Source organism: Bufo bufo, chromosome 1 (assembly GCF_905171765.1).
Source record: "Bufo bufo chromosome 1, aBufBuf1.1, whole genome shotgun sequence".
NCBI classification, from domain to species: domain Eukaryota; kingdom Metazoa; phylum Chordata; class Amphibia; order Anura; family Bufonidae; genus Bufo; species Bufo bufo.
Window position 1 is genome coordinate 610842124 of NC_053389.1, and position 22485 is coordinate 610864608.

Genomic DNA, 22485 nt, shown 5'->3' on the forward strand with positions numbered 1-22485 from the left:
TTGGCAGCTGCACGCTTGACTTTTCTCAGTTCATGGGCAGTTATTTTGCGCCTTGGTTTTTCCACACGCTTCTTGCGACCCTGTTGACTATTTTGAATGAAACGCTTGATTGTTCGATGATCACGCTTCAGAAGCTTTGCAATTCTAAGAGTGCTGCATCCCTCTGCAAGATATCTCACTATTTTTGACTTTTCTGAGCCTGTCAAGTCCTTCTTTTGACCCATTTTGCCAAAGGAAAGGAAGTTGCCTAATAATTATGCACACCTCATATAGGGTGTTGATGTCATTAGACCACACCCCTTCTCATTACAGAGATGCACATCACCTAATATGCTTAATTGGTAGTAGGCTTTCGAGCCTATACAGCTTGGAGTAAGACAACATGCATAAAGAGGATGATGTGGTCAAAATACTAATTTGCCTAATAATTCTGCACGCAGTGTAATGTGACCTATAAACTGTACCACTCAATTGAAAAACAAACTGAAATCTTTCAGGTGGAGGGAAGAAAACAAAAAAAACCTCAAACAATGTGGTTGCATAAGTCTGCACACCCTCTTATAACTGGGGATGTAGCTGTGTTCAGAATTAAGCAATCGCATTCAACTGTCATAATTTAAAGTGCCTCTGATTAACCCCAAATAAAGTTCAGCTGCTCTAGTTGGTCTTTCCTGAAATTTGCTTACAGCAAAAGCCATGGTCCACAGAGAGCTTCCAAAGCTTCAGAGGGATCTCATTGTTAAAAGGTATCAGTAAGGAGAAGGGTACAAAAGAATTTCCAAGGCATTAGATATACCATGGAACACAGTGAAGTCATCATCAAGTGGAGAAAATATGGCACAACAGTGACATTACCAAGAACTGAACGTCCCTCCAAAACTGATGAAAAGACGATAAGAAATCTGGTCTGGGAGGCTACCAAGAGGCCTACAGCAACATTAAAGGAGCTGCAGGAATATCTGGCAAGTACTGGCTGTGTGGTACATGTGACAGCAATCTCCCGTATTCTTCATATGCCTGGGCTATGGGGTAGAGTGGCAAGACGAAAGCCTTTTCTTACGAAGAAAAACATCCAAGCCGGGCTACATTTTTCAAAAACACATCTGAAGTCTCCCAAAAGCATGTGGTAAAAGGTGTTCTGGTCTGATGAAACCAAGGTTGAAATTTTTGGCCATAATTCCAAAAGATATGTTTGGCGCAAAAACAACACTGCACATCACCAAAAGAACACCATACCCACAGTAAAGCATGGTGGTGGCAGCATCATGCTTTGGGGCTGTTTTTTTTAGCTGGAACTGGGGCCTTAGTTAAGCTAGAGGGAATTATGAACAGTTCCAAATACCAGTCAATATTGGCACAAAACCTCCAGGCTTCTGCTAGAAAGCTGAACATGAAGAGGAACTTCATCTTTCAGCATGACAACGACCCAAAGCATAAATCCAAATCAACAAAGGAATGGCTTCACTAGAAGAAGATTAAAGTTTTGGAATGGCCCAGCCAGAGCCCAGACCTGAATCTGATTGGAAATCTGTCGGGTGATCTGAAGAGAGCTGTGCACAGGAGATGCCCTCGCAATCTGACAGATTTGGAGTGTTTTTGCAAAGAAGAGTGGGCAAATCTTGCCAAGTCAAAATGTGCCATGCTGAAATAGACTCATACCCAAAAAGACTGAGTGCTGTACTAAAATCAAAAGGTGCTTCAACAAAGCATTAGTTTAAGGGTGTGCACACTTATGCAACTATATTATTTTATTTTTATATTTTTTCTTCCCTCTACCTAAAAGATTTCAGTTTGTTTTGTTTGTTTGAACAGTTTATAGGTCACATTAAAGGTGGAAAAAGTTCTGAAATGATTTATATTTATAAATCATGATTTATATCACAGAAACCTGACATTTTAACAGGGGTGTGTAGACTTTTTATATCCACTGTAGGTCATTAATATCAGATTAGTAGGGGTGGGACATCTGCATTTATATGAAAGAGTTGAGCAGCCATATGCTGACATGGCCACTATACAAAGAACAGTGCCTTCTGCTTCCACCATTGCTCACGGTTTAGTTTCCGGGCGCCTGATGAAAATAGCCGATTGGAGGGGTGGTGGGTGTCAAACTCCTACCCAATCCGATATGTCATCAATATCTAAAAGCTGGTATACTCCAAAAAAGGGGTTTCTTGTAGATATAGAGGAAGAATGGGAAATTTTCAGTATTGCTTCAACTTGTAAAGGACCAAAAAGTTCATATCTAACTCCATTTCCAATTTGGAGATACACCCTCCTTTATCACCTACATTTGTGATCTACTTGTAAATACTTAAATGTTTCAGCTGGCCATTTTTTTTAAATTATTATTATGTTTTATTAAGTAAGATATTTTCAGTATAGTATATGCAAGGAAAACCGTAAATAATGGGGTCATGCTTTTAAGAGACTTATCACATTTTATAACATTTTCCTTCACAATATGTGGTATAAAAGCTCCTAATGATATGCCATCAATGTCGGAGATGGTAATACCGCCTTAAGGCTGATTGATATTTGTCTTTTGAGGTTTCTGTACTTGTTAGCATTAGGACTAAGATGGGTGCATCCTTTACAACACAAGATTATATGTTCAGCTTTTTATTGAGTTGATACCACATGTCAACTGATAACAGAGCTATGGGATTACTGATGGTACTGTAATGAATTTTGTTAGGGTTGGTTGACCACATGAAGTTCTTACATTTTCTGTAGGGTATGTACTTTTCCATTTCTACAAAAAGTTTTGGTTTGCAATTCCATTCCAGTATTTTGTTTATATGGACAGCATCTTTGTAACTCTGAAAATCAGGCAGGCCAATGCCTCCCAAGTCTCTTGTGTAGCACAAGAACAGAGTATCCTTCTAAAGGAAGAGAGCAATCATTTTCTTAAGTTTCTTGAAAAATACAGGAGGGGTGTCCATGGGGAAGGGTTGTAAAAGAAACGCTATCTTTTGGAGTACGAGCATTTTTAAACAGCCTCATTTGAGTGATTGTTTAAACCTGTAAATGCAGATTTAAAAGGGAACCTGTCACTGTGAAAATGCAGTGAGATCTGCAGACATGTTATAGAGCAGGAGGAGCTGAGCAGATTGTTATATAGTTTATGGGAAAAGATTCAGTAAAACTTGTATTTCATTCATTTAAATTCCTGCTCATTCAGGGCTTTGAAGTCAAGTAGACGGTCCTATCAGTGACTGACAGCCTTCCCTCTATGGCTGTGTATACAGAGAGAGCTGTCATCACTGATAGGACCAACCTCTGACTTCAAAGCCCAGAATGAGTAGGAATTGAACTGAATGAAATACAAGTTATGCCTCATTCACACGTCAGTGATTTCCATCAGTGATTTTGAGCCAAAACCAGATGCGGCTCTAAACACAGAACAGGTGCAGATCTTTCCCTTATACCTCATCTCTGTGCAGGCTCCAATCCTGGTTTTGGCTCACAATCACTGATGGAAATCACTGACCAAAACACTGAATGAATGAGGCTTTATACTGAACCTTTTCCTATAAAATTGTATACTAATCTGCTAAACTCCTCCTGCTCTATAACATGCTGCCTGCAAATTACTTTGCATTTTCATGGTGACAGGTTCCCTTTAATAAGCATTTAAAGGTGCTTTGAGCATTTAGAGGAACACTTTTGACAAATTTCGAGGCCAGTTCAATATGAGCATATACTCACTTCTTTGGGGAAATTGATTCTTCTAACATTGTTGATTCTTCATCCCCCTCTAATCCAAAGCGGTCTTTACTTTGTTTCTAGAAAAAAAGAAATATGTTAAGTATGTTAAGATGATCAGAAGGAAATGTACTATTCTGTATTTATAATCTATATATATATTACTACAGATAAGACACACAATTGTCACACACAATATATACACTACATGTTTTAGTACCGAAAACAAATGAAAAAATCAACTTGGTATAGTATATGTCTATATATTGTAACAAAATGAGGTTAAATACACGTTAAGGCCCCTTAACACAGCTCAGTTGGGCACATGATTGTCAGGAAGGCAACGTTCATTCCAACAATCGCCTGCTCATCAGTGGAGGAGAAAGCTGCAATTACAGGCAGTGATCTCCTCCACAGTATGGGAAGGAGTGATCACTAATTCCATCTCCCATACAGAATCATTGTTTGCCGACAGCAGAGGCTGTTTAGACAGCACCAATGATCCTATTACCCGATGAACGAGTGTTTCACTCGTTCATTAGATAATCAGCGGCACCTTATCACTTACGAGCGTACAAACAGTCGTTAGCGATAATCTGCCCGAACATTGAGCAGTTTAAAGGGGCCTTAAAGGGGTTCTCCATGAATTAAAGGGGTTATCCCATCTTAGACAATGGGGGCATATTGCTAGGAAATGCCCCCATTGTCCGATAGGTGCGGGTCCCACCTCTGGGACAAGGAGAACGGAGAAAGTTGAGGAGGGCGCACTGCACATGTGCAGTCTCCCTCCATTCATTTCTATGGAGCCGCCGAAAATAGCCGAGCGATGGCTCGGCTATTTCCGTCGGCCCCATAGAAATAAATGGGAGCGGTGGTGCGCTCCCATTCACTTCAAGGGGAGGGGCGGGGAGCTGCACTTGGTGGTGGACGGACCACTGGAAACCCGGGGTCCTCCAGCCACAACCCTCCACGGCTCCGTTCTCCTTGTAGGTGAGGGTCCCAGAGGTGGGACCAGCACCTATCAGACAATGTGGGCATATCCTAGCAATATGCCCCTATTGTCTAAGATGGGATAACCCCTGTAAGACAGACAATGAAAATACTTAAATATTACTTTATTATAAATATATTGCCAAATATAAATGGCTCGTTTTGTCTAGGGAACAATCATTAGGAGAAATAAAATGTACACACAAAACCTGTCATCACACAGCAGGACAAGTTACTTCACAACACTGAGGTAAAGAGCTGCCTCATCCTCCTCTCTGCTCTACTTGTCATGAATTATGATTCTGAATACAGTTTAATATGATCTTCAGCTGAATCTTTGTAGGAATGGAGTTCATAAGGAGACAAAAAGTACAGAGAGGAGGTGGGGGTGTGGCTAATGAAGCAGCACTTGTATGCAGTATCCATTACCACATTCTGTCCTGTCCATCGTCTCTGTACTTCAGGTCTCCTCATGAACTCAATTCCTACAGAGATTCAGCAGAAGATCTTATCAGCTGTATTCAGGATATAATTCCTGACAAGTAGCACAGAATGGAGAATGAGGTTGCTCTTTTCCTCTAAAGCAGGGAAGCTCAACCTGTGGTCCTCCAGATGTTCCAAAACTACAACTCCCAGCATTCCCAGACAGTCTACAGCTATCAGCCTACAGCAGGGCATGGTGGGAGTTGTAGTTTTACAACAGCTGGAGGGCCGCAGGTTGAGCATCCCTGTTTTAAAGTAACTTGTCCTGCTGTGTGAACCCAGAGAACCCTTAAGTTGCTAGTATTTTCACTGTCAACACATTTATGAGCTGTTCACACAACTGCTTTTGTGGTTCACGGCAAACAGTCATGTGATCAGGACACGGCCAACTAGGTCTGTATGAAGCCTTTAACCCCTTAAAGGGGTTCTATGGGAATTAGGAAAATGTAAATACTTAAATATTATTTTACAATAAATATATTCACAAATACCTTTCATTAGTTATAATAGCTTGTTTTGTCTACAGGGGAAATAAAATGGCCGCCATCCTATTAGTACACACAAAACCTGTCCTAATCACACAGGAGGAGAAGTTACTTCACAACACTGAGCTATAGAGGCTGCCTCATCCTCTCTGTTCTGCTTGTCAGGGATTATGATCCTGAATACAGGTGAATCTCTGTGGGAATGGAGATAAGACATGAAAGGAGGGTGAGGTGTGGCTAATGAGCAGAAGCACTTGTTTACAGTCTCCATTACCACAGCCCCACATTACCACAGCCTGTCCTGTCCGTCCTCTCTGTACTTCATGTCTCCTCATGAACTAAAATCCCCAGAGATTCAGCTAAAGTTCTTATCATCTGTATTCGTGATGATAATCCCTGACAAGTACAGCAGAGAGAAGGATGAAGCAGCTCTTTACCTCAGTGTTGTGAAGTAATGTGTCATCCTGTGTGATTAGGACAGGTTTTGTGTGAACTAATGGGATGGCAGGCATTTTGTTTCTCCTAATGATTGCTACCCATATATATATATATATATATATATATATATATATATATATATATATATACACCCAGATTGGTATAAAGTAATATTTAAGTATTTTGATTTTCTTAATTCCCAGAGAACCCCTTTAAGGAACGGGCTTATTTTTGGTTTTGCATTTTTTATTTTCCTTCCAAGATTCCAATATAAATAACTTTTTAATTCTTCCATTCACATAGCCATATCAGGGCTTATTTTTTGTGGGACAAGATGCATTTTTAATACCACCACTTAATTTACCATGTCTTGTATTTTTCATCAAGGTTTTATGTTTTTTTATATTACTACATTCACCGTGCGCTAAAAATAACATCATCTCCTTATTCTGCGGGTCAATACGATTACAGCCATACCACATTCATATAATTTTTGTTTTGTTTCATTACTTTTTTATATTTTGATTTACAGACCTGTATGAGGGCTTGTTTTTTTGCGGGACGAACGGTAGCTTTAATTGGTACCATTTCTGGGGTATGCACGACTTTCTGATCAGTGTTATTCAATTTTTTTTTGGGGGGGGGGGGACGACGACAAGGTGGCTTAATTTTTTTTTCAATAGTTCATTTATATATTTTTATATGTGAAACTGGGAAGGGGGGGGAGGTGGTGATGAAAATTTTTGTAATATTTTCTCAGCTATTTTCTGGTCACTTGTCCCATAGACAAGCTTTACATGTAGCTTACCTAGGAACCTTCAGCAGGCCCTAAGCTGTCATGGTAACTGATCAGAGACCCGCAATTTTACTATGGGTGGTATGACTGGAAGGCAGAAGGAGCTGCCTCCCTCTTCCTAACTCCACAGATGCCAGGATTGCTATTGAATGCGGCTTCAGAGGGGTTAAATGACTCGTTTCAGTGTCATCACTAATCCTGGTCATTGCGGCCGGGTGTCTGCTGTATTATACAGCCGGAACCTGCCATGTATGGAGCGGGCTAAGTGCAGAAGCCTGCTCCATACAAGCCCTTGCGCATAGTATCATACATATACGGCATTATGCACTAATAGGTTAAGAAGATGGCAGATGATAGCAACAGCTAAGGAACATTAAAATTATGTCCTGCATGTATGAATGGCAATGTAAGTGAAGCATCAATTGACATTTTTATAGGCAAACACCAAAATTAGGGTACAACCACATAAGACCATCATCACAGAAATTCAGCAGCAGGTTTCTCTATAATCCACCAAAACGGGGATTGCTACAGGAATCTTCCGCTACTTTCAACCTTTAGGCTACTTTCACACTTGCGTTGTTAATTCTGTTATTGAGATCCAGCAGAGGATCGCAATACCAGAATTAAACGGATCAGTTTTTATTTTGCGCATCAGGATGTGTCTGTTCCGTTAGGATGCAGTTGTGATAAACCAAAATGGAAAAATATGATTTTTTGAAGCTCCTAAAAAAACAGATCCGTCACCATTGACTTCCATTGTTTTCAGTGCCGGATACGTCCTTTTGCCCCAGTTTTTATGACCGGACACAAAACCGCAGCTTGCAGCAGTTTTTTATCCGGTCACAAAACGGAATGCTGCTGGAATGGAAGACATCCTGATGCATCCTGAACGGATCTCTTTCCATTCAGAATGCATGGGGACTAAACTGAAACCTTTCTTTTCCGGTATTGAGATCCTCTGCTGGATCTCAATACCGGAAAACAAAGATGCAAGTGTGAAAGCAGCCTTACATTGCAAAAATTGAAAGCCACAAGTGAAGTCCACAGCATAAATTAATATGCTGCAGATTAAAAACCCACAAATTTCCTGCAGCATGTGAATGAGACTTCTGAAACGTCCGCTGGTGGTCTAAATACTAGAGATTTTCTGCATGCAATCCTGCTATGGAGAATCTGCATTATTTATGTAATGCGTGGCCATACCCACAGCAGTCAGCAATGTTAGTTAAAGCCCTTGTACCTTCTTGAGGATGATATCTATGTATCCAGCGATTAGCTGAGAAATCTGCTCCCCCTCAGTAGTTTGTACAGAATAATAACTCTCTTGATACTCTCCAAAATCCTGAAATATAAATTTATACAAATGAAAAATTCAATATTTAGGCTACAAAAAAATATATATATCTCAAGGTGTAAAACAACAAAACATTAAAACCAGGGAAATTCTGAAGGGGACTTTGGATGTGACAAGAGAAGTGGAAAAAGTTGGTTTAATGGATAAATAATGTAGAACGACTCCTGATTGATCTCAGCAGCAATGTTACACAAAACAGAATATTTCACTCTGCTTACATTTTTCTTCAGACTTACTGGCGTTCTTATGTGATCTCCAAAGTACAGAACATGAATTGCTAATCATGTACTTTATTTATTCCCGTGACATCATACAGCAACACAAAGAACAAAAAAAAGCAAATATACCAGAGTGAAACTTTTTGGAGAAGCAGCCCAACGCTTTACTGTTGTCAGTGGCCATTCCTGAACAACTTCCTTCGTTTTTTCGTCGACCCTCATCACAGAATCCTTAGTGATCCCGAGCAAACGAGGCACAAGCTTGTTTTTCCCCTTCATCTTTTCCTGGAAACGAAGACATAATTGAACAGGGGATACACAGAAAACATTATGCAATAGTCTAATAGTATATAGATGACAGCAAGGATATCAGGAAATATGGAACAAATTATCAGTTGCGGCCTGCAATTTAAGACCAAGAAGATGTTTAACGTAGGAATGCAGTGACGTCCAAGATAACTCCCCAATACATCTTGTATACTGAGCATAGCCCAAGGCCTGGCTTGCTGAACCCTTGTGGTAGTTATTAGCATAGCTGGATGAGGGCACACACATCACTTCTATGTAGGACTTCACTTCTGTAGGGTGGGGGATGGTACACGAGTCAGGTTAAGCTTGTATTTTGTAAATCTGCTGAATCCTGGGGTCAGCAGAAAATGTAGACAGAAAATGTGTAACAATCTGACCGCGGGGAGAGAGTCTAGGTTAAACAATCAAATCTTAACGAGGATGATAATTAGGTAAGAAAGCACCAAGGGGATGAAAGATCCAAGTAGAAAACTGCAGGAGAGGCAGAAAGAATGTGCCGTGAAATCAGATTTTTTTTCTCCTGCCATAGAATATATTTACTGAGTAAAACAATGCTGGGCAATACAGGAATCATTACAAAAATAGACCTAGTAATATTTAAAAGAAAAGTATATTCCAGCTCCTCATAAAAGGTAATATTTATTAACTTCGAATTAAAAAACAGACATCAAGGTAGAAAAAGATAAGCAATTCACAGTGACGCGTTTTGGGCTCCTTAGTTGCTGCCCTTCATCATGACATGTCATGATAAAGGGGAGCAACTAAGGAGCCCGAAACACGTCACTGTGTTCTTGCTTTTTCTACCTTGATGAGGTCTGGTTTTTAATCCCAAGGTAATAAATATTACTTTTTATGAGGAGCTGGAATCTACTTTTCTTTTGGAGTTTCTACGTGGCCGTGTCCAGGTCAAGCTATTCCGTTTCTCCTCGTGTGTGCACAGGTGAGCTCTGCAGTTTTTTCGATTTACTGTGTGGATACCTAGTAATATTTGGTTTATTCATCTTTTTTTTAAATCAAATCGTTTTTATTAACAATAAATACATAGTAAAACATAGTACATTGCGTTGTGTTTTCTTTTCTTTACATTATCCACCGTGTGGAATCAGTGAACAACAGTAATCATAAGTATATCACCACTCAGTTTAACATGAATCCGTACAATACGTGTACGCTTGCTAAAGCAAATAATTTTGGACATAAAATTACCAGTAACTTAACCTTCCCAACCACCCTCCCCCCCTTACCCTGCCCTAACCCCCCCAACCCTAACCGCTGGTCTTGACCGTCACAAGCCTATATAACCACATGGGTATGAGATAACCATTCACTCCACATTTTATCAAACTTCTGAGGACACCCTCTCTTCACATAGGTTTATTCATCTTTTTACACAAATTAGGGTACTTTCACACTAGCGTTAAAGTTTTCCGGTATTGAGTTCCATCATAGGGGCTCAATACCGGAAAAAAAATGCTTCAGTTTTGTCCCCATTCATCGTCAATGGGGACAAAACTGAACAGAACGGAATGCTCCAAAATGCATTCCGTTCCGTTTAGTTGCGTTCCCATACCGGAGAGCAAACCGCAGCATGTTGTATTTTGCTTTCCGCCCTGGGGATGCGGAGCAAAACTGATCAGTAATGACCCCAATGCAAGTCAATGGGGACGGATCCGTTTTCTCTGGCACAATGTGCCACAATAGAAAAGGATCCGTCCTCCATTGACTTTTAATAGAGTTAATGACGGATCTGTTTTGGCAATGTTAAAAATAAAATATGTTAAAGATAATACAACCGGATCCGTTCAAACGGATGCAGATTGTTGAATTATCAGTAACTGAAGCGTTTTTGCCGGACCCTGCCCGATCCAGCAAAAACGCTAGTGTGAAAGTAGCCTTATAGACCACAAAGTCGAACTGAATTAGAGCTTCAGGCGACCTTCACATGGACAGAATTTGATCAATGTTTTGCATCAGTATTTGTAAACCAAAACCAGAAGTGGAGCCTACAGAGAAAAAGTATAGTGGAAAGCCATGTACCTCTTCTGTGTTATGGACCCACTCCTGGTATTGACTTAAAAATACCCATGAAAAATAACGACCACATACTGACCTGTGAAAGTGCCCTAAAAGGGGCTTTTCTGCTTCATGAATATCCGATCGGTGGGGGTCATATGCAAGCTGAGCAGCAGTAACCTAAGCTGGGCTTCCGGCTATGTTCAAAGCGCTAATTCCAGCACCTATAGGTAACAGCTGTTTGGAGGATGTGGGTGTGCCAGGTGTTGGACCCCTACCGGTTGGATATTGATGACCTATCCTGAAGCTAGATCATTAATATTAGGAGCCCAGAAAGTCCTTTTAAAGATGGCTATATTTGATTAATGTTGGCAGAAACCACAATCTAATGTGTATGGGGAGCTCTCAATTCTGTCTAATGATCTTTAGTGAGAGAAGAATGAAATTTTAAGACCTGATCCTTTTGCTCTCCAGGCAGATAAGCCAAGGCAAGGCACATAAATTAAGTTATAAATTGTGGCAGAATAGAAGTCTATTATACACAAAAAACAATATTAAAATACATGAAATAGCTAAAGCTCCACATATATTCCTACCTTAACTAAAAAGAACGAAACTCCATACGTGCGTAGGGACCGAGCCAGCTTCACATACTTCACCTTCGCTTCAATTTCTGTCATTTCTCCACAGTTTTTATGTTCCTGGTGGCCATAAAATCACATGGTGGAGTGTTAAAACAGAAACGCACTCCTTACATAAAAAGATTAGTATCAGCTCCAAGCAAAAGCTATAAACAATGTGCACAATATTAATTCAGTTGTAAAGATATATCACCCTTCTTTTTCGACTAAATTGGCACGTTTCTTTTTCGACTAAATTGGCACGGAAGTGGACGTGGGCAATTCCCAAAATAGGAAGTACAATATCTACAGCGCCCATAGCAGCCAAACAGCAGAAAATTAAAACATACAAAGCAACATGAAAAGAAGATCTGGACTGGACGTCTTACTAGATAGTGTAATAATAATTCTGAGGAAAGATAGCCACATACATTACATTAAGTGTCATGATCTGTACAGCGGCGCCCAGGGATCGCACTGCACTTACTATTATCCCTGGGCGCCGCTCCGTTCTCTTGCTATGCCCTCCGGTATGTTCGGTCACTTGGTTATAGTAGGAAGAGACTGCCCTTGTTCTCCTGGGCGTATTCTTCTCCGATTGGCCAACGCTACAGCCTAGGAGAAGGAGACGCCCAGGAGAACAAGGGCAGTCTCCTCCTACTATAACCAAGTGACCGAACATACCTGAGGGCATAGCAGGAGAACGGAGCGGCGCCCAGGGATAATAGTAAGCGCAGTGAGATCCCTGGGTGCCGCTGTATATATCATGATACTTAGTTCACAATTTTTTGCCAGATGAAAGGTCCCCTTTAAAGAGGACATTTCATGTGTTTATATGCTACAAACTGGTATGCTTACCAGATAGGGTGGCCCCTCTGTCACGGCGCTATGTCCCCTGCTGTTTTTCACGCCAAGTATGTTAATTTAGAGCAGGCATGCTCAACCTGCACCCCTCTAGCTGTTGCAAAACTACGACTCCCAGCATGTTCAGACAGTCTACAGCTATCAGCCTGCAGCAGGGCATGGTGTGAGTTGTAGTTTTACAACAGCTGGAGGGCCACTTGTTGAGGATCCCTGATTTAGAGTATCAGTACGGGGACGAGGAGACATTTGGGTTTTCTCAATGGGCATCTCCTTCTCCCTGGCTGTAGCGCGGTCCAATCGCAGTGGAGAGCGTCACAGCCCGGCAATCTTCTCCTCCCTGTACCGACAGTGTAAATTAACATACTGGGCGTGAAAAACAGCGGAAGACGCAGTGCTGGAACGGAGGGGTATTTTAGAAAAAAAAAGGGCTGACATCTGTAGGGGCCGCCCTCTCTGGTAAGCATACCAGTTTGTAACATATAATCCCATGAAAGATCCTCTTTAACACGCCAACCACCATAATGTCTGGCTAAACTAGCAGATAACGTAGGTAGATGAACAAAGCTGAAGTGCGCAACATGGCAAACGACTGGCTGCATTTGGCTAATCATGCTATACACAATCCAACGTGACTGAGACAACTGTCTGCGCTTCACATATAATTTCTAAATTTTCATTAGTCGAATATTTTTTTTATGGGCAGGTTTGGAGTTACACAATGCTTTGAAACGCTACTTATAAAATACTTATAATGGGAAAGTCTTTATACAGTACAGACCAAAAGTTTGGACACACCTTCTCATTCAAAGAGTTTTCTTTATTTTCATGACTATGAAAATTGTAGATTCACACTGAAGGCATCAAAACTATGAATTAACACATGTGGAATTATATACATAACAAACAAGTGTGAAACAACTGAAAATATGTCATATTCTCGGTTCTTCAAAGTAGCCACCTTTTGCTTTGATTACTGCTTTGCACACTCTTGGCATTCTCTTGATGAGCTTCAAGAGGTAGTCCCCTGAAATGGATTTCACTTCACAGGTGTGCCCTGTCAGGTTTAATAAGTGGGATTTCTTGCCTTATAAATGGGGTTGGGACCATCAGTTGCGTTGAGGAGAAGTCAGGTGGATACACAGCTGATAGTCCTACTGAATAGACTGTTAGAATTTGTATTATGGCAAGAAAAAAGCAGCTAAGTAAAGAAAAACGAGTGGCCATCATTACTTTAAGAAATAAAGGTCAGTCAGTCAGCCGAAAAAATTGGGAAAACTTTAAAAGTAAGGGCTATTTGACCACGAAGGAGAGTGATGGGGTGCTGCGCCAGATGACCTGGCCTCCACAGTCACCGGACCTGAACCCAATCGAGATGGTTTGGAGTGAGCTGGACAGAGTGAAGGCAAAAGGGCCAACAAGTGCTAAGCATCTCTGGGAACTCCTTCAAGACTGTTGGAAGACCATTTCAGGGGACTACCTCTTGAAGCTCATCAAGAGAATGCCAAAAGTGTGCAAAGCAGTAATCAAAGCAAAAGGTGGCTACTTTGAAGAACCTAGAATATGACATATTTTCAGTTGTTTCACACTTGTTTGTTATGTATATAATTCCACATGTGTTAATTCATAGTTTTGATGCCTTCATAGTCATGAAAATAAAGAAAACTCTTTGAATGAGAAGGTGTGTCCAAACTTTTGGTCTGTACTGTATGTGACTGTACCTGGAATAACTTTTTCTCTGCGCCTCTCTGCTTGATATATTCCTTAGGAAGAAACTCCTTCAAGCTGAAAGAAATATGTAATGGATTTACCAACTGCTTACAAGAAATAACAGTCCCAATAATTTACCTAATGTCATACATTGCTGAAAACTCATTCAAGGTCTTGTTTAAAAGAAAAACTTTAATGGTTGCAGAACTTTACATAAATCAGCAGTACAGGTGAATTTGAGGGCACTTTGATGAAATTATGTTTTAAAGTGCCACAGGCAAGATGCGATCATCCGATGATCAGGTGGTCGGTGGCACATTTGCGCAAATCAATTATCAGCAACCAGTGATATTAGGAGCCATGGTTCCTGATAAATACCACAATCATTGGCTCGTGTAAGAGGGCCTTCTGAAACTTTCTAACGCATATCTTATCAGAGAAAAATGTCCTGTTCTCCAGTTATCAGCTCCTCCATTCTCTCCAAATTCTGGCTTAAATACAGGATGTCAGTTCACTGGATGATCAGACTACATCAGGCTATAGATGTCTATAAGAGAGGAGGGGCAGTAAAAGAGAATCAGAGAGACAGACACAGAAACTGCTGGAGCGAATAGTAGGGCCATGTTTAAACACGCTGACAGCCACATGTGGATAAAACCCTGACCAACTGCACCCCCAATGGCTGCAAGAACTTGCAATCAAAGTAGAAGTCTCACCTTCAAAATAGTGCTGTCATTGGCCACTGTCTGTGAATGGGCAGGAGCATGTAAACACAGCCTAAGTGCTACATCTCACAGCAAGTGCTTTATTCACATCTATATTGCTCAGTACTATATGGTGTTTTTGGGTAATTCTGAGTGACAGGCAGGGAGAAGAATTTGCTGTCTCCATATGTATTATTATATATATTATATGGGGAGACATTCTATATGGAGAAATCATATTATATATATTTTATGGGGAGACATTCTATATGGAGACATCATAATATCTAGTCTCCACCCATCAGTTTAGAGACAACTCAGAAATAGGATATATAGCCTACAGAGAAGAGAGCTGTTAAATAATGCCATATAAAAATCATACAATGGCCAGAAATAGTGCTATCACCCATAGATACACATATGGGGAAACTTACTCTGAAAAGTTATCTGAAAGTGTAGCTATGCTTTCAGTTCAGTTTTTGTGTATTTTGCATATAACAAGTGTTATTCTGCTCAAGTCTAAAGTGGTTCTTTCACTGCATAGGAAAAACATAGTCAATGGCTGATAGCCTTTGAGTAGTGGAGTTTGAGAAGGCTAAGGCCACTTTTACCAACAGCAAATTTTGTTTCTGAATTTTCAGCAAATATTTCTACTGTACGAGGTGAAATAAGCCAATTCTCTAACACATAGTACACAGATTTTTCCTCCACATGTGAATGGAGTTTTGCAAAATCACAAGCAGAATACACAATTATAAACAATATAAAATATACAGTTGTTTCAGTGAAAGAGCGAGACACACAGGGAATAAGATGATACAGCCCAGCACACTGCCCAGGCACTCCCCAGACATCAGTCTAAAGTAAATGCAATAACTAAGATGTAAGGGGTTTAAAGACTAAATAGAACAAAGTCATAAAAAAATAAAAATAAACACAAGTCCCATAAGCAATAGCCCACAAAACAAAAAATGATTTACTACAAGCAATAAGAGAACAATTTATAAAAGGATATTTAATAGCTTTTTATTGGTAAATCTACCAGAAATTAGTCACTTCTGAATGTGGCCTCGAAGCATTTATTACCTATCCACCAACTGCTACCAATGGCCTAAATGCTTGGACGTTCCTCTCAAGGCCATAGACTTTAAATGGAGGGCACAAGGTTAAAAGGGTTTTCCAGGATTTAAATAAGTATTTGATCGGTTGGGGGTCCGACACCTAGGACCCCTGGTGATCAGCTGAGAATGCACCGGTGAGCAATGCGGCCTTCTCTATGCTCACCAAGCACAGCGCCAAACATTGTATAGTGGCTGTGCTTGGTACTTTCAGCCTCATTTACTTCTATGGGGCTAGAGCAGGCATCCTCAAACTGCGGCCCTCCAGCTGTTGTAAAACTACAACTCCCACAATGCCCTGCTGTAGGCTGATACCTGTAGGCTGCTCGGGCATGCTGGGAGTTGTAGTTTTGCAACAGCTGGAGGGCCGCAGTTTGAGGATGACTGGGCTAGAGGATATGTTATCAGTATCTAAATCTAAATCTCAGAAACCCCCTTTAACCGCTGCTCCTTTCAAACTCTTACTAGCCGTTGTCCTGCAGCTGGGGGGAAGGGGGGGGGGGAATGGCGTCCTTGATTCTGGCTATTGGTGGGAGCCTAGCAGACTGCCACCAGTTAGCATTTACCACTTAATCCAATGGATGAGTGATAAATACATACATCTGGATGGAAAACCTATTTAAGATGCCTATACAGGTTGCAAGGACCAAATGGTAAATTACATTAGCTTAAAACTCTGTTTCAGTTGACAATAATTACCCTTTCAAACTTCTGTCAACTGTCCTTAGCTTTTACATGAATTGTCTAATGAAGGTAGTCTTTCTGGCCCATGGCCTCAAACAACCTGAGCTTCTGACCACTCAGAGGATTAATAAATAAATCAAATGCAAAGTGTTCACTCACTCTGAATTATCTAAATTTTTCTTGGTCTTCCAGACAGACTGTCGACTTACTGAGGGATCATATTATATGCTGCTCATAGACATCTATGGAGAGAAGACTTTTATATTCAGTACTTATAAAGGTCCAATATGGTGGTATTGCTACTTCTGACTGAGTGAGAGAGAGAACAGAATCTTCCGTTTCCTCCATGTGCAGTCTATACGAGACATCATAGCAGCTAGTGTCCACCAACTAGTTTAGGGACAACTGAGAAACAGAGATGAAGTCTGCAAGGGGGACTGCTAAAATAAAGGACACAGGTCATATAATGTCCAGATATAGTGATATCATTCATGCATACACACAACAGCTTATTTTGAAAGGTCAACTGAAAGTGTAGGTACACTTTAAGAAGAATATTTACAAGTCTACGGATACAGCAGCTCAAGAACCAAGCCCGGGTTAGAGATAAATGCTGTGCAATGATCTTTTAAAGACTCACAGGGTTTTGGCATGGCATAAATGATGGCACACTAATATAAGTATATACCTCAACAATAAAAAAATAAATATGCTGTATTTTTACTTACTCCAAGAATCCAGCTTTATGTTTGACTTCCACATGAGGTCCAAACTGAATCTGTGTTTGTATCCCTCCAAACTCGCAGGCCTTATCAAATGATACAGGGTGAGAACCATTCAAGATGTCATCACGAGCCTAGAAGAAATAAAATGTTTTAAGGGTGTCTGTCACCAGGCACAATACCTTGTAGGGCTAGGACAACTGAATCTGTTGCTCCGCTTTGGAGAAAAAGTGAGGGCAGGTCCATGCCATTCTGTGCAAAATTGTTCCTCCTGCTTCCTTGGCCAGTCCCTTCCTCTACTCCTTGATTGACAAGGTAGTTTCCTGCAGAGTCCACATAGTTAGGAGAAGGTGGGCATCGTAGAGAAGGCAGGAGCAAGAGTGCACTTGGGCTTGACCTCAGTGCACATAACTGCTTGTGTGCATATGGATATCTCCAGAATTAAACAACGTATCACTAAGTGAAAGGCATCATTATATTTAGCTGAGCTAGCCCTACAAGACACTGTGCCAGGTTTATCCGTGAATTTCTTGGTGTAAATGATCTGTTTAATTGTTGCTCTTTGCCAAGGGGACAATTAAATAGACCAACTGCTGTATATGAGAGAAACAACTATAGGGTTAAATGTTAGGAAGTGCTAGAAATATCTATCTACTACAAATGTGTCCTTAACCTCGTCTCTATAGATTACCTGCACATAGAGCAAGTTGAGCTGTACAGGATCCCTGGAGTCCACATTCTGATCTGAATAGAAGAACTTTCTGCGAAGTAGTAAGGTTTCATTTTCATCAACTCCCTGCTCTCGAAAAGTGCGGCTGTGGTCGAGCCAATTCACTGAAATATCATATGATCAGTTAGATATTATTCAGTCATTCATGAATTTTAATCTTTTACCAGTTAGTGGAAAAACAATTATGGAGACAGTGTTGTAGATTGGACAAAACTATAGCTGCTTATAGGGGTGTTTTTTTAGTTGTTTTTTTTTATTTCTTTATACAATAAGAAAAATACACAAAATTCTGTTTGCATACCTTCCTCATCATTGCACAGTATAATGGTATGGTCCATGGATCAGTGGGTGCATCCATAGGAGAGCTGAATAAGACTAAACAGGGCGTCATCTGACCCTCAAACATGTCATGTGACCTCTGGTGTTCAGTCAACTATCCAGGTATCTAACAGGTGAATAATAGCAATATTACACTAGCAGTCCTATTTAGCTATAATACAGACGTATCCTGTGCTGCACATGTAGGCCATAAAACCCTGTGCGTACTGAATGCCAGGGTCACATGACATGTGAGGGTCATATGACCAACACCATGTAAAGTCCTATTCAGTTAGTCCATTACAGAAGACTGACTGGGTCCATGGACCATACCATTGCACTCTGCAGATAGGGCTTAACTGCACTGAAAAATAAATGTATGTCAGCAGAAATTTTAAATACAGGTACATCTACTGTACAGTTTGCAGCAGTGGCAACTGCCCAAAACATCTGATCAGTGGGGCTGCAGTGTGTTGGACTCCCAACGATGTGATATTGAAGACCTATCCTAAGGATAGGTCATCAATTTCACCCCTTTAAGCTACTACAATACCACATGTATTGGATGGCAGAGTGTACTGATGTTGTTCTCTTGTTGACCACTCACACTCATCCTCTGTGTGAAGCTTAGCTTTCAGTTTCTCCATTTTCTTCTCATCTCGGAGCAGAGTCCTGTCTTTTTTCAGGGTTCCAGTGGGCTCTTCTTTCTTCTCTTCCACAGTCTCCCGGATAAGAGAGTATTCCTCATAGTTAGTAATTCCTGGCACAGAAAAAGAATGTATGGTGTCATCATTACACTGTCCAATTTCCTACATTATTTCCATCTTTGAGTACATTCACAGATCTTTCTAGTTTGTAACAGCAGTGATTTACTCCAGAGGCCAAGGCAACAAGCACGTGAACAGTATTTTACAAAATGATGTTCACACAATACAGGAGAAGTGTTTTAAGGATGAAATCTAGCCTTCAAATGTAGAAAAATGCAGCAGTGAAAAAAATATAAAAACAAGTGCAAATGTAATGCAACTTTGCATAGCAGTGTTTCATAATGTTTCCTAACATCTAAGGGTTCATCTTTCCTTTGCATTTTACACAGTAGAATTGCCTCACCTATTCTGCTACAAATGGTCACCAGAAGTTCTCCTACAGTCTTGGAATCATCCACCATAATCATTTTTGCCGCTCCATCCAACATTCGAATCTTCTGCGGCCGCTGTTTCTTTTTATACTCTAACATATCCTGAGGGCAAGAGCAATAACCCGGGTTAGACATCGATGGTAAGTCAAAAAGACAGCAAGCCTGACATAATAAATGCCTTGAAACCGTCTGTGCCCTGCGAAGGACTGATCACAATTCCAGTACAAGAGATCTCAGTTGTTACAAGATCAAGGACTCCAATGAGTGCTATGATGGAGAATAACAGTTTGATTCACTCATGGAATCTTAACCCCTTAAGGACTCGGCCCTATTTCACCTTACGGACTTGGCAATTTTTTTGCAAATCTGACCAGTGCAGTGTCACTTTAAGTGCTGATAACTTTAAAACGCTTTGACTTATCCAGGCCATTCTGAGATTGTTTTTTCGTCCAATTTTTTTTATTTTTATTTATAAAAAAAAAAACAAATTTACCAAACATTTGTAAAAAATTGCAAATTTCCAAGTTTCAATTTCTCTACTTCTATAATACATAGTAATACCTCCAAAAATAGTTATTACTTTACATTCCCCATATGTCTACTTCATGTTTGGATCATTTTGGGAATGATATTTTATTTTTTGGGGATGTTAGTTTTGGGGATATTTTATTTTTTGGGGATTTGTTAGAAGTTTAGAAGAAAATCTTGCTAAAACCCAATTTTTAGGGACCAGTTCAGGTCTGAAGTCACTTTGCGAGGCTTGCATAATAGAATCCACCCAAAAATGACCCCATTCTATAAACTACACCCCTCAAGGTATTCAAAACGGATTTTACAAACTTTGTTAACCCTTTAGGTGTTTCACAAGAATTAATGGAAAATAGAGCTACAATTTCAAAATTTCACTTTTTTGGCAGATTTTCCATTTTAATAATTTCTTTCCAGTTACAAAGCAAGGGTTAACAGCCAAACCTAACAATATTTATGGCCCCGATTCTGTAGTTTACAGAAACACCCCATATGTGGTCGTAAACAGCTGTACCGGCACACGGCAGGGCGCAGAAGGAAAGGAATGCCATACGGTTTTTGGAAGGCAGGTTTTGCTGGACTGTTTTTTTTTACACCATGTCCCATTTGAAGCCCCCCTGATGCACCCCTAGAGTAGAAACTCCAAAAAAAAGTGGCCCCATTTTAGAAACTACGGGATAGGGTGGCAGTATTGTTGGTACTAGTTTAGGGTACATATGATTTTTGGTTGCTCTATATTACACTTTTTGTGAGGCAAGATAACAAGAAATGGCTGTTTTGGCACCGTTTTTAATTTTTTGTTATTTACAATATTCATCTGACAGGTTAGATCATGTGATATGTTTATAGAGCCGGTCGATACGGACGCGGCGATACCTAATATGTATAAATTTTTCCCCCCCTATTTTTTTAAACTTTATTTGGGGAAAATGACGTTTTTGTTTATTTTTACTTGAAACTTTTAATTTTTTGGGGGGGGGGGGGGGGGGGGACGACTTTATTTTTTCAACTTTTTTTTCACTTTATTTTTTGTCCCACTTTGGGACTTGAACTTTTGCATTGGCTGTATGAGTAATACTGTGTGTATTACTCATACAGCTTCCGGCCTGCGAGATCCAGGGGGCTGGATCTCACAGGCTCTTCACCGGAGGGCCGGTGGTTTGCGGCGATCGCCGACACGGGGGAGGGGGGGTCACGGGACCCCCCTGCGCATTTAGCCGTGGTGCCTGCGGAACTATAGATGACGTACCGGTACGTCATGGGTCCTTAAGGACTCGGGAACCATGCCGTACCGCTACGTCATGGATCCCTAAGGGGTTAAAGGGATGATCCCGTCATGACCCAAAAATGATATGCAATTCAGTATTTCTGGGTGATGCTTACTGGCTATTTACTTCCATTGGTACTAACTCATTAACTGCTTTTTCGCTCATCTCCATTACAGCAGAGCTGTGATGTGACTACAGTTTTGCTACAGTGCCTACAGGGAGTCGGAGATAGTCGGAGACACACCCCCTGTCACCATTGGTTTATGCTGCAGCACAGATTGACCAGGATATCAGTTCATGGAGAACTCATTTCTATTACAGCAAGTACAGAATGATTACAAAATACAGATTCCTAAACTATTATTGAAGAAGGAGAGATCAGGCATCTGTCACACATATACTGAAAAGAAGGGGAGCCTAAAATGCTGCTCAAACAGTAAATGGTAATATCTTATTGCCAAAACAATAGTGTTCTCATTGTTTTAATGAACAAAGCTTAAGCCAAAAGAAGCTAAATATATTGAAATTCCATTAAAAGGGTTTTCTGACTCTATACCACAACAGACGCCAATAGATCATGAAAAGCGTCAACAACTTTTTGATAACTTCTTGACGCAATGCAAACTACCTAAACTATCAGAGGAAGCTATTTCTTCATTGAATGCCCCAATAACGTCAGAGGAATTGCAAGAGGTACTGAAGCAGCTTCCCAATAACAAGTCCCCGGGACCTGATGGCCTGCCGTATGTATACTACAAAACCTTTTCGGATATCCTGATGCCCCAAATGATACTATTATTTAATTCTTTCTTGCAGGGATCCCCAATACCTCCATCGCTTTCACATTCGTACATTACAGTAATCCCAAAACCCGGAAAGGACCCACTAGAATGTGCCAATTATAGACCTATAGCCCTTCTTAATTCGGACCTCAAAATATTTACCAAAACTTTAGCTAATCGCCTTTCCATTTGGCTCCCCTATTTAGTGCACAAGGACCAGGTGGGTTTTGTCAGGGATCGTCAGGGAGGAGACAACACTAGGCGAACTATTGATTTAGTGGAAATCGTTAATAAGCGTAACGACATAGCACTTTTGCTAAGCCTCGACGCTGAAAAGGCGTTTGATCGATTAAATTGGCCGTTTATGTTCTCCGCCCTGGGGGCCTTTGGCATTGCCGGACCATTTCTTAATGCCCTGAAAGTCCTATATGCCCAGCCTACAGCTACAGTAAAAATGCCTCATGCACAATCTCCGATCTTCCCCATATATAATGGTACACGTCAG

The 22485-nt window shown here is 40.6% G+C and overlaps 1 protein-coding gene across 1 annotated transcript in view; it reads right to left on the bottom strand.

Moving 5' to 3' along the window:
• The window catches only part of TLN2 (talin 2), a 124049-nt gene that overhangs the window by 97758 nt on the left and 3806 nt on the right, over positions 1-22485 (bottom strand). The window contains 9 exon segments of the mRNA XM_040413675.1: positions 3712-3788; positions 8144-8245; positions 8605-8760; positions 11394-11498; positions 14000-14063; positions 17223-17350; positions 17908-18050; positions 18872-19024; positions 19375-19504. Of these exon segments, the coding sequence (XP_040269609.1) occupies positions 3712-3788; positions 8144-8245; positions 8605-8760; positions 11394-11498; positions 14000-14063; positions 17223-17350; positions 17908-18050; positions 18872-19024; positions 19375-19504 (1058 nt within the window).